The 13,317-nt window shown below is 47.9% G+C and overlaps 1 protein-coding gene across 2 annotated transcripts in view; it reads left to right on the top strand.

Moving 5' to 3' along the window:
- SYN3 (synapsin III) overlaps nucleotides 1-13,317 on the top strand; it is a 357,165-nt gene that overhangs the window by 55,621 nt on the left and 288,227 nt on the right. Inside the window, exons 3-4 of one of the 2 annotated variants that reach the window (XM_054719461.1) lie at nucleotides 1,552-1,643; nucleotides 5,537-5,539. In XM_054719461.1, the coding sequence (XP_054575436.1) occupies nucleotides 1,552-1,643; nucleotides 5,537-5,539 (95 nt within the window). The remainder of the gene's footprint in view (nucleotides 1-1,551; nucleotides 1,644-5,536; nucleotides 5,540-13,317) is intronic. The other variant, XM_008144703.3, reaches the window with a different exon arrangement.

Raw genomic sequence — 13,317 nt, 5'->3', positions numbered from 1 at the left:
CCAGGGAGAGAGACCTGAAACAGTTCCTCACAGCCCTCGGAAAGAACCAACCCTACTGACACCTTGATTTTGGACTTCTAGCCTCCAGAACTGAGAAAAGAAATTTCTGCTTTTAAGCCACCTAGTGGTGGTACTTTGTTATGACAACTGTAGGAAACAAATCCAGATGGTCATGACACACATGGCTGTCTGCTAGGAGGGGTGTATTCCATAGTGCTCTGGTTGCAAGCAACAGAAATTCACTAAATCTTGCTTAAGCAAATAATAAAACAAAGATGAATTCATAATGATACAGAGGCATCTCATAAAATCCAAGGGCAGGATGGCAGCTGGCACATAATGTCAACAGTACTCCCCATCTCACCCTGGCTGGGTGGCTTTGTGGGTTGGAGCATCATCCAGTGCACCAGAAGGTTGTGGGTTAGATTCCCTGTCAGGGTGCATACTAAGTTTCAGGTTTGATGCCCAGTCAGGGCATTAATGGGAGGCAACTGATCGATGTTCCTCCCCTCCCCTCCCTTTCCTTCTTCTCCCCTCTCCGCCTTTGGCCCTCTCCCCCTCCACCCTGGATTTTTGTGCTTCCCTAATCCAGATGGCAGAACACATGGTCCCCATCTGCACTTGGGTTTGTGTATTAAAGATACTGCCCCCTAGAAAGGAACTGCGTGGATCGCTCAGCAGATTCTAATTCCAATGGAAGGGCATCATCTTCCCGCCCTGGGTCAGGTGCCAGCACCACCAGCTGGGACCAGGGGAACAGTATTTCAGTGCATAGACAGGGCGCTCCTACTGTAACCACGTGGATGGAGTGAGGGGAGGGACCACGACCTAAAAAGGGAACCGATGGCAGGTAACCCGAGGAGGGCTCCCTTAACAGTGATGCGTGCTCACCTAGCTGCAGCGCCCACCACAGCCTTGCAGGAAGCTGCAGGAGCCTAGGGGAGAGGTCATGCTGACAGCACGTGGCCTCTCCTAGTCCTGGAGCTAGAGTGGCTTCTTTCACCTTCAAGCAGGTAGAAATTAGTAATGGTTGAAAGCATGGGTCTTTAAATATATATATATATATATATATATATATATATATTGATTTCAGAGAGGAAGGGAGAGGGCGAGAGAGATAGAAACATCCATGATGAGAGAGAATCATTGACCGGCTGCCTCTTGCACGCCCCCTACTGGGGATCAAGCCCGCAACGTGGGCATGTGCCCTGACCTGGGAATGGGACCATGACCTCTTGGTTCATAAATTGACGCTCAGCCACTGAGCCACACTGGCCGGGCGAGAAAACATGGTTCTTTGAATCAGAGACGCGTGGTTCCAATCCAACTTTGCCTTTTATTAATTATGTAGCCTTGGCCGTGTCCCCATGCCTCTCGGCACCTCAGCTTCCTCATCTTTCAACAAGGGAAGTAAATAATATTGCCAGCTTCCTAAGTTTCAAGTGAGCTATAAATGGGTCCTTGGCAACATATACGTACCCAATAAATGCTAGCCGTTCTTAGCATTATTCATGTCTGCTGAATCCTTCTGTGTTTTGCTTTCTCCTTCAGGCCGAATTCTCAGAGTTGAACCTAGCTGCCTATGTTACTGGGGGCTGCATGGTGGACATGCAGGTCGTGAGAAACGGTACCAAGGTGGTGAGGTAAGGAGGACTGAGATTCGGGGCCCCTTCCCCTGTGGGGGACTCCTCACAGAGCCAACCCCTCCATCTAGTGGCCAGGCCTCACTTCTGAGCTGCTGTGCTTTCACATGTAGAATGTCTGCTCTCCGAGTGTCAGGTGTAGTTGCCGTAGAAATGACGAGTGGCACAAACAATATGGGGAGTTAACTGGGTGCCCTGGCCTGAGCCATGGGCTTGGGGAGAAAGGCTGCGTTCCGTCCCTGGCTTTGTGGCTCTGTTTGGGTGTGTTTTCTAGTCTCTTACCCCCTGAATTCTCGTCGGCGGCATGATGATGGCAGCACTGAAGTAGGAGGCAGGTCTGTGAGAGCATCCTATTAATTCTAAAGTGCAGAACAAATGTAACGGCTTATTTTAATGAGCTACGTCCTGCTTCCAGCAGTATGGCAGACGGAATGCCCCTCCCGGGACATCAGACCTAAAAATGCGGGATCTGATATTTTCCAAGAAATCTGTTTATAATGTATGCTGAGCTGGAGGGGGAGCGAGGGGGTTCCTGAGAAGCCCAGAAATGTCAAGAAAGTGGCAATGCACAGGGAGAGAAATGGTTGTGCTAATATAGTCCCATCTAGTGAAGTACCCAGAAGAGAGTGCTCACTAAGTCTTGTGAGGGTTTCAATGGGGAAGAAATAGGACTCAGATTTGGGGAAGCGGAGAAAACAGGAAGAACTTGGAGGAAAATGTGGCATTTATTCTGAGCCTTGTCAAATGGTGGGATGTGGGAGTTCTGTGTATTCCACGGGTAGGAAACAGTCTTTGTAAATGCAGACAGGCCAAAAAAAAAAAAAAAAGGTGTGTCTGGGAGATTATTATAATTCAACTAATCCAATCATCATTTACCGAGTGCCAGCCTTGTACCAAGAAAGACATTACACTTCCTAGTTCCGGTGATGGTGGACTAGGTTATTTGGTCTAACTCTTCCACCGAAAACAACTTGAGAATTGGTTTTAAATAAAAATAATCTTCAAAGCCTGCAAGGGGTTGGCACGACAAAGAAGTACCCAGAAGAGAATGATGGGGAAATGGAAGCCCAAAGAGAGAAACGAGTAGGAAAGCTACCTTTTTCCCAAGAGTCTCTCTAAGTCTGACAAGTGTTAACATTGGTTTTGACCACTAATCAGGGCAAGGGAGACAGGGATCAGCACCCAGGGCCACTCAAGGAGGGGAATGTGATGATAGACCCTCCCCACAATAAGCTGAGGCCCAAAGGACTGCACCTTCAAGGTGAATGTGAATTACAAGTCGATGAGCCCTCACAAGTCATTGCAGTTTGAACTACAGTTTTATTGGTTTTCCAGGGACTCTCAAGCATGGTAATCCCAGACACGCCAGAAATAAAGGCTGTCTTGTGTAGAGCAAGGCACTTTGAGCCTAGGCCTCAAATGATCATTCAATTGATTTTTTTTTTATATAATAGCTAGCACAGAGTCAAAGATAAGCAGACAGACACCATGAATGAGAAGAAACAGAACAATAGACAATAGAAAGAAGCCCTTCTATCTCAGGTACTGGAATTATTAGGCACTGATTCTTAAAATTTTTAAAAATCATACATATTAAGTGGGAAAAAAATCAGGTTTGAAGATATATGCAGGGAATAGGGAACTATAAAAAGTGATACAACTGCCCGCCCAGCGTGGCTCAGTGGTTGAAGGTTGACCTATGAACCAGGAGGTCACAGTTCAATTCCAGGTCAGGACACATACCCAGGTTGCGGGCTTGATTCCCAGGAGGGGGCATGAAGGAGACAGCCAATCAATGGTTCTCTCTCATCATTGATGTTTCTATCTCTCCCTCCCTCTCCCTTCCTCTCTGAAATCAATAAAAAATATATATTTTTAAAAAGAAGTGACATAACCAATTTTTTAAAAAAACAAATAGAACTTCTAGAAATGAGATGTACAGTATAACCCACATCATTGGATGTGTTGTGTTTAACAGCATATTAAGCACCACTGAGAAGGGGTTAATACAGTGAAATGTAGAGCTAAAGAAATTATCCCAAATAAGGCACAGAGAGAAAAAAGATCAGAAATCTAGAAGACATGGTTTGGTCATGTGAGAGGATCTAACATTGATTGAAGCAGAGTCTCAGACAGAGAGGGAGAGTGGAGCAGAGGCAATATTTTAAGAAACTATGGCTCAACATCCTCTTTTAAATATATTTTATTAATTTTTACAGAGAGAAAGGGAGAAGGATAGAGAGTTAGAAACATTGATGAGAGAGAAACATTGATCAGCTGCCTCTTGCACACTCCCTACTGGGTATATGCCCGCAACCAAGGTATATGCCCTTGACCAGAATTGAACCTGGGACCCTTGAGTCCACAGGCCGGCGCTCTATCCACTGAGCCAAACCGGTTAGGGCTGGCTCAACATCTTTCAGAAAGATACCAAAACACCAAACACAGAAGCACAACAGATTTAAAGGAGAATAAATAGAAAGAATACCAAGGCACCAAGACACAATAGTGTAAGTGCAGAAAGGTGAAGGGAAGTAAGTAGTAGCCGGATTCAAAAAGGCAGCTGCTCTGATTGCACTAACACAGTGGTCGGCAAACTCATTAGCCAACAGAGCCAAGTATCAACAGTACAACGATTAAAATTTCTTTTGAGAGCCAAATTTTTTAATGTGGTGCTTATAGGCTCCAAGTGCCTTGCTCTACACAAGACTCGCCCAGGCCGTGGTATTTTGTGGAAGAGCCACACTCAAGGGGCCAAAGAGCCGCATGTGGCTCGCGAGCCGCCGTTTGCCGACCACGGGACTAACAGACTAGCATCAGCTCCCAGGAGGCAGCGGGGAGAGTATCTTCAGGGGCCAAAAGAAAATAATCGCCAACCTATAACCCCATCCTCAGGGACACCTCTTTTATGAATGAAGGCAAAATAGAAACATTTACAAATGAACGCCCTCAGTGAGGGAAATTGTCAAGTATGAGCTTTAGGCAAAAAGAAAAAAAATCCCAGAATAACCTAAAGCTTCAAGAAGGAAGAAGAGCCAAGGAGGTAAATGTTAATAAAAGCTGTCTTCAGAATAATGATGATGTCTTATGAAGGGTTAAAATATGAGGGGTTAAAATATACACCAGTGCGTTAGTAGGGACGTGGGAAGGGAAGGGAAATTAAGGTGTTTGGAGGCCCTGGCATTGTCAGGGACGAAAGTCAGTGTGTTGATTAAAAACAAGCTTTGAGAAGTCAAAGATGAACTATTAGGCACTGATTCTTAACATTTTCCCTGCCCTCATGGGTTTTGGCTCAGTGGCTAGAGTGTCGGCATGTGGACTGAAGGGTTGCAGGTTCGATTCCGGTCAAGGGCACATACCTTAGTTGCAGGCTCAATTCCTGGCTCTGGTTGGGGAGTGTGTGGGATGCAATAAATCTATGTGTCTCTTTCACATCGATGTTTCCCTTTCTGCCTCTCTTCCTCCTTTCCACTCTCTCTAAAAATCAATGGAAAAAATATTCTCAGGTGAGGATTAACAACAACAAAAAAAGATGAATCGTGTAATTTCTAAAAAAAAAAAATGTAGTACTTAGTCCTGGCTGGTTTTGCTCAGTCCGGTTTTGCTCAGTGGATAGAGTGTCAGCCTATGGCACCGACGGGTCTCGGGTTCGATTCCAGGTCAAGGGCATGTACCTCTGGTTCCCCAACCCCTGTAGAGGCGCATGCAGGAGGCGACCAATGGATGTGTCTCTCTTTCTTTTCCCCCCCTCCTCCCCACCTTCACTCTCTCTGGAAATCAATGGAAAAAATATCCTCAAGTGAGGATTAAGAATAAATGTAGTACTTAAAAAGTACAAGAGAAAAAGTATAAATAAAAAAAGAAGTCAAGAAAGGAGGAGTACCAGCATAGAGCAGGTGTTACAAATAAAATAAGATGGTAGACTTAAATCCAAATATGTCATCAGGTTGGAGGAAAATGGCTTGTGCAGCAGTCCTAGTTATTAAAATATTGAACTCTTTCTATACAAGTTGACCAATGGCTTCTGCCCTGGGCCCTCACCCCACGGATGGGCATGGCCATTGGGTTGCTTCTTAGTCTCCCGGGTCACCACACTCCTGTCCCCCAGTCTCTATCCTTGTTCCTCCCCAACCCAAAATTGTTGGGGAGACACAGGCGTGGAAGCAGTGGTGGGACCCCGGGAGCAGATGCTCCGTTCCTTCTGTCCCTTCATGGCTGCAGATCCCTTAGAGCTGCCCTCTCATGGCCGCTGGTGAGAACTGCAACCTCCACAAAGTCCCCCATGAGTTGCTAAATAGTCTTATCACCAGTAGATCAGTAACTACATTAAATGTAAATGGACTAAATGCTCTGATTTACAGAGCATCTGCAGCAAGATTGCCAGAGTAGTTTTGTGAAAAATCCAACTATATTTCATGCAAGAGACTCATCCAAAACATAAGAATATAGAAATTTTGAAAGGGAAAGAATTGAAAAGTAGATATACCATGTAACAAACTACTTACTACTGGGCTAAAGAAAGCTAGCCAAGGGAGCTGTATTAATATCAGGGGTAAAATAGACTTCCAGATGAAAAGCATTACTCAGGAAAAGGAAGAAATCCATGAGGAGAAAGAATTCATGTGCCCAGAAGGGACCATTTTAAATGTATAAGCACCAAATAAAAATACCACAAACTGTACTTCAACAGTTGGCAAAACTATGATGAGCAATAAACAGTGCACCGTCATGGGAGATTGTGTGAATGGTGCTACCGATATACATTCATTTACTTCTCACAGCAGCTCATTTTGCACATAAGAATATTTAAAAAAAAACACACACACACACAAAAACAAAAAACACAACAACCTAAAATGCAAAATTTCGGAATCTGTATATGTTCCTATTTGGGATTATTTGTGCTTATGCTCTGCCCCCTCTCTGGGAAAGGCACTGAACTGTCTTCTTTTGTAATGTGTAGGAGCCAGAACATCCATCCCATTAGTCCTCACCTTTGTCCGCAGGTGAGAATCACGTGGGAATCGTTTAGAATCCTGATGCTCAGGCAACATGTTAGGCCAGTTAACTGGAATCGGTGAGGGTAGGGTTTGGGCCTCGGTGGTGTTGCGGCTCCGGGGTGGTTCCCATGGGCAGCCTGGTGGGAGACTTCACAGAGTGCCCTCACCTGGCCCTGCCCTGGGGTGGTCAGCTGCAAGGCCAGGAGCCTGCTGGTGTGCTGCCTGAACAAGAAACACCCGGCCAAATAGACACCTCCACGCCTCATGGCGGACATGCCGTCTGTCTTCTTCTAAATTGACAGAATTGTTTGCAAAAATACGTTTACTGCCGAAACCGGTTTGGCTCAGTGGATAGAGCGTCGGCCTGCGGACTCAAGGGTGCCAGGTTCGATTCCGGTCAAGGGCATGTACCTTGGTTGCAGGCACATCCCCAGTGGGGGGTGTGCAAGAGGCAGCTGATCGATGTTTCTCTCTCATCGATGTTTCTAACTCTCTGTCCCTCTCTCTTCCTCTCTGTAAAAAATTCAATAAAATATATTTTAAAAAAATACGTTTACTACAATGTTCCAGGTGTTTCCTAATCAGCCAGCAGCCCAGCATTTGGGAAGGGCAGGCTTCGAAGACAGTTGTTATGGGTTGAATTGTGTCCCACACCCTCCCCACACCCCCCCCTCACACCCCCAAAAAAGGAAGTATTAAAGTCCTAACTCCTGGATCCTCAAATGTGATCTTATGTGGAAATAGGGTTGTTGCCCGTGGAATTAAGATGAGATCACACTGGAGTAGAATGGGCCCTTGATCCAGCATAACTAGTGTCCTCGTCAGAAAAGGGAAGTTTGGCCACAGACACAGGGAAATGGCGTGTGATGGTGGAGGCAGAGATGGAAGTGCTACATCTACAAGCCAAGAGCACCGAGGATGGCCATCAGCCACGGGAGGCCAGGACACAGGCATGAAAGAGATTGTCCCCCAGCTCTCAGAAGACACCAGGCCTCACACTACCTTGATTTCACATTCCCAGCCTCTAGAACTTGGAGAGAAGACATGTCTATTGCTTTAAGCCGGTGGTTCTCAACCTTCCTAATGCCGCGACCCTTTAATACAGTTCCTCATGTTGTGGTGACCCCCAACCATAAAATTATTTTCGTTGCTACTTCATAACTGTAATTTTGAATTAGAAATTCAAAATTGCTACTGTTATGAATCGTAATGTAAATATCTGTGTTTTCCAATGGTCTTAGGTGACCCTGCTAGCGGTTCTCAACCGCGACCCACAGGTTGAGAACCGCTGCTGTAGAGCCTAAGACCATCGGAAAACACAGATATTTACATTACGATTCATAACAGTAGCAAAATTACAGTTATGAAGTAGCAACGAAAATAATTTTATGGTGGGGGGTCACCACACCATGAGGAACTGTATTAAAGGGTCGCGGCATCAGGAAGGTCGAGAACCACCGCTTTAAGCCATCCAGGCCGGGGTCCTTGGTAATGGCAGCTCTAGAAAACGAATACAGCAGTGCTTTTCCGTGGCATGCAAGCCTCCTGGGAGCTTGTTGAAGTGCAGATGCTCAGCCAGCAGGACTTCAGGGAGGACCCGAGGCTCTGAATTTCCCACGAGCCCCCAGAGGAAGCGGTGCTGCCGGCCCTGCAGACTCCAGCGTGAGCAGCAAGTGCGGACCAGCTCCCCCGCGATGCCGCTCTGGAAGCCCGGCCTCGGGTAGTCAGGGCTGTGGGGGCAGTGAGTGCGGGCACAGTCCCAGCCCTCGGATCAGGGCTCCCTGGGGCGGTTTCGATTTCTTCTGTCCAGGCCCAGGAAGGTGCTTGCGGTCTCAGCCAGACAACTTGCTTTGGCAAGTCCCAGGTTACAGACCCGTGAGAATATGCACACCAGCCAGGTGCCCCCCACCTCCCTGACTCACAGGGTGACCTGTAGGTGAGGAGTCAGTAGGATCTCCCTCGGGCATACGGTGTGGTGCCAAGTCCTCTCTGTGGTCTCCCAAAGGAAGGGTTTTGAGCACGGCTCTTGACTCCCAGGGTATCCTTTCAAAGAGACCTTCAGCACGTCCCAGGGTGCAACGTGAGCAAGGCCTCCGTCCTCCAAAGTCTTGCTCACAGGGAGCACCTCCAGGGGAGGGGACCAGGCGTCGTGGTACACCAGACCACGCCTGGTTTCCTCCGGCATCTGTCCCTTCTGTTTGGGGGAACAGCGCCTCGATGTTCCCTGGGGTGACTGACCCCACTTCAACTTGCAGTCTGTGTGGTGTCCAGAGCGGAGGGCGCACGAGCAGTCCTGGAATCAGCAGAGCACACTGGGCCACGAGCCAGGCCGGTGAGGCTCCGTGGCGAGGCTGTTGCTGGGGTTTCTGGGTGAGACACGTGCATGCTGCCGGGGCTGCTGAGCTGGTGGCCGGGACTGCTGGGGGGCATCTCTGTTCCTCTGAGAGGGAATGGTCTGCAGAGGTGAGGCCAAGGCCAAGGGAAACACAGCCAGTGACCTGATGCTATTATCCAGGGCCCTGGGTCCAGACTCATCTCCAAATCTCAGTCCCCTCTGGCCCCCTCCTCCCACCACCACACACATTTCTCTCTGAGGAAGCCAGCTGGAATTGCACCTACAGAATTCACAAATTCTTATTTATTTAATAAACCCTTTAAGGCATTTCCTACGTGCCAGGCACTGTTCCAAGCACTTAACACGTATCGACTCATTTCATCCCTTCAACAACCCTGTAGAGTCTGTACTGTCATAATCCACATTTTCTAGATAAGGAGGCTGAAGCGCCAGCAAGTTGGGTAATGGACTCAAGGTCTCCAGCCAGGAAGTGGCAAAGCGAGGACTCCAGCGCTGCCCTGCACTGCCTCTGTGAGGAGGGGAGGGTATTTCATGGTCAGAGCTGCTTAAAGAGGCAGTGAGCTCCTCATTAGGAGTGGGAAGCAGAACTATGCCAACAACTTGGTAGAAAAATATTAAAGGGGTCCAAGCATCTGACTTTTAAGTGGTGGGAATTTAGTGAAATGAAAGAACATTAATTAGTAACATAAAAAAACATAAGAAAGTATAAAACTCATTGGTAAAGGGAAGTATTCGGTCAGATTAAGAATACTCTAGTACTATAATAATGGTATGCAAATCATTTTTAACTCTAGTATGAAGGATAAAAGACAAAGGTGTTCAAAAGGACTAGCTGTCATGGGTGGGGGCGGAGGGACAAAAAAGAAAATTACTCTCTTAGGAAATCATCAAAACAGATGAAGTGCCCATTCAAGTTCAGATTCTCAGTAGTGCTTTGTAAACGGTAACGTATTCCATTCGAGTTGCTGAAACCGTCAGTGATTGCAGTAGTTACATTGATAGCACCCCATACTCTGGTTTCTGTCAAACACCCAAACTCGGGGTGGCCTGCTCGCCAGCTCAAGCTGCGAATAGCCACCTACACGCCCAGGTTCTCAGGTTGCAGAATTCCATTTAGGAAGCCGAGCAGGGGCCACCCCGGGGCACATGAAGATTCGTGCTTAGTGGTGGCTGTGGCCACTCTGGGCCCACGTTCAAGCCTGGCTCCACAATGGAGCGATTAAAGGGGCAGCCGTGCCCATCCAGACGGACGGGATTCGAAACACAGGACAGGAGAAACCAGGAATGAGAAACACCCAAGAGGCAGACGTTGATGAGGCCCGGCATTACGCAAGCCCTGCTCTCAGTCTCCAGCGTTAGGCAACCCCACGTTACAGGCACTCGTTCAAACCACAGCGGCTGATGCTGCGCATCCACTCATTACAAGGTCAGACCTCGAGAGGGTTGAAGAGAGGGAGCCAGGAAGCCTAAGTAACCCAAGACCTTGAGGAAAGGCATAAAGACTCAGTACACACTCCCTCTTCCTCAGTACCACCCCAGACTTACTGTCTCCAGGGAGCATGTTTGGGACAAGATGGAAATGCTTGGGCCTGCCCCAGAGAAGAGGAGATTTTGTTCAATCTTAGAGGTCTACAGTTAGGAGAGTCCCTTAGAGTTTCCTCGGTGTCCCCATTTTGCAGATGGGAAAACTGAGGCCCGGGGGACTGTCCAAATCCTCCTAGCTCCAGAGCTCCTGAGCTAGGAGCAGCTCTCAGGGTTTCTGATCTCTGTCCTGGGACCTCTCAAACATCCCACCAAAGAATGTTCTGGAATAATGTGCCTTTACTCTTTATTTCATGCATTGTCGCCCAGTCTTCTGAGCGTCCCGAACTTGGAATTTCAAATTATAGATATTCATTCATTCAACAGATATCTATGGAGCACATTCAGAGTGCCAGCCAGTCGGGCAAGCTATTACAGTTTCTGCTCTGCGTTCTTGGTCTGTGTCTGTTTGGAAAAGTGCCCCCTGTAGCTCTTCTAAATGGTTAACACCCCCACTGAGCTTTTCCTACTTTCCGTCCTTTCATTCATTAAAGATGGGCCGGAGGATACAGCAGTGGGCAACACAGACAATGGCCCTTGTGGAGCTGAGATTTAAGTTGCAGAAAACGCACAGCAGACAAGTGAGCAAACATGCATTCTAATGGCAGGTCGTGAGAAATGGCCGCAGCCAAAGAGGAGATAGACAGGCTGGTATTCGAGACAGTAGGGTGAGCAGAGGAGGCCTCTCTGAGCAGAAACCGAATGAAAGTGAGCAGAGTAAACGCTGTGAATTTGGGGAAGTGTCTCTCTCTCTCTCTTCTTCTCTTCTCTCTCTCTCCTTAGAGTGGATGTGCACTCAGATGAGGGGCAGCTTTGGGGCCAGAAGAGGCAGAGAAGGGCCCAGCTGGTGTGGCTCAGTAGTTAAGCGTCCATGAACCAGGAGGTCAGGGTTCGATTCGCAGTCAGGGCATGTGCCTGGGTTGCAGGCTCTATCCCCAGTTGGGGGCATGCAAGAGGTAGCCGATCAATGGTTCTCTCTCATCATTGATGTTTCTTTCTCTCCTTCTCCCTCTCTCTGAAATCAATACTATACACACACACACATATTAATTAATTTATTTATTTTAACAAGAGGCAGAGTAGCAAGGCAGAGACCTTCCTTGGCTTGGCACACTCCGGTTCATCAGGGTCCTGTTTCCACACCCTCTTCTCTGCCTCTCCCCTGCAGGTGAATTCCCCCCACTCCTTTGTGCTTGCAAGCATCTGGGACGTGCCCAGATAGGTGGGGTGGCTTCGTGGCCCAGAGCCCACATGCGGGGCAGGGCCGACTGCCCGGGGTGGGTCTGGCTCTGCCTTCGACAAGCTGTGAGGCCCTGGACCAGTCTCTCTACCTTTCTGGCTCTCGGCTTTTCCATCTGTAAAGTGGGAACAAGTAGCCCTTACTTCCGAGTGAGATGTATGAAGTAGGTGAGTGAGTCTGGCTGACAATCTTTGCACCTATTTTTCCTTCTTCCTGAAACACTCTCACTTCCTTTCAGATTTCTGATCAAATGTCACCTCCTCAGGGAGATCTTCTTGCCAGACCCTACTATCCTTGCTCTTAAGGCCCAACTGTGCATTTTTCTCTTTAAGCATTTAAAATAGGTGATATGTCATTGATTGATTGAGAGGGGATAGATTATATAGATACATTAATATAATTTTATTATATCAAATAGAGGCCCTTTGCACGAAATTTGTGCAAGAGTAGGCCTTCCTTCCCCCTGCCGCCAGCAGGCACCTGGGACTTGGGCTTCCCTTGCAGCCCGGCTTTGTTTGGAAGGTTGTTCGGAAGGATGTCTGGTCTAATTAGCATATTATGCTTTTATTATTATAGATATTATATGGAGAGATAAGATATGCTATTATGTAATTACTAGAGGCCCAGTGCACAGATTTGTACACCGGTGGAGTCCCTCAGCTTGGCCTGTGCCCTCTCGCAATCTGGGACCCGTTGGGGGATATAGTACTGTTGGTTTTAGCTCAATACCCTTGCCTGTGGGGATCGGGCTGAAACCGGCAGTCCAACATCCCCGGAGGGATATAGTATTGCGCGAAGTGGCAGGTGGCTGGGGAGGAGCCCGAGCCCGGGCCAAGCGCCGCTCCCGCTCATCTTGGCCCTGCTGTGCCTGCTGCCGCCGCTGCTCGGTAGTGCTGCCGGGGAGGCGGGAGAGGCTCATGCCGCCGCAGCTGCGCTCGCCAGACGTGAGCCTGGCATCTGGCACTCATCAGTCAGCTGAGCAGCCCTCCCGCTGTGGGAGTGCACTGACCACCAGGGGGCAGCTCCTGCATTGAGCGTCTGCCCCTGGTGGTCAGTGCACATCATAGCGACTGGTCATTCGGTCGCTTAGGCTTTTTTTATATATATATATATATAGATAGATGTAGACTACATATATACATTATAATATATTAAATATGATATATAAAATATAGGGCACATTATACTATAGATATGCTGTTATGTAATTTGTTTGGTTCCCACTCTATTCCCAGCCCCTAGAACAGCGTCGTTCACCTATCAGGTTCTCAGTAACTGTTTGTTCAGTGAATGAAGGTGTGAACCAGCCCTTAAGCCATGGCTGGGTGTCCATGTTCTTACTGATCTTCCTCATTGTGACTGATTCGGGAGGGGAATGGTTATTATTTACTTCTCATGTCTCCCACTAGACTGGGCCTTCCTTGAGGATTAGGTTAAGGGCTGTTTTTCCAAATTGTACCCCCAGTGCCTGGCCCAGTGCCCAAGTCTTGGCTGAAA

The sequence above is a fragment of the Eptesicus fuscus genome, chromosome 7, assembly GCF_027574615.1.
Source record: "Eptesicus fuscus isolate TK198812 chromosome 7, DD_ASM_mEF_20220401, whole genome shotgun sequence".
In the NCBI taxonomy this organism is placed as follows: Eukaryota; Metazoa; Chordata; class Mammalia; order Chiroptera; family Vespertilionidae; genus Eptesicus; species Eptesicus fuscus.
The sequence above is the reverse complement of the archived record's forward strand: the minus strand, read 5'-3'. Positions and strand labels throughout refer to the sequence as shown.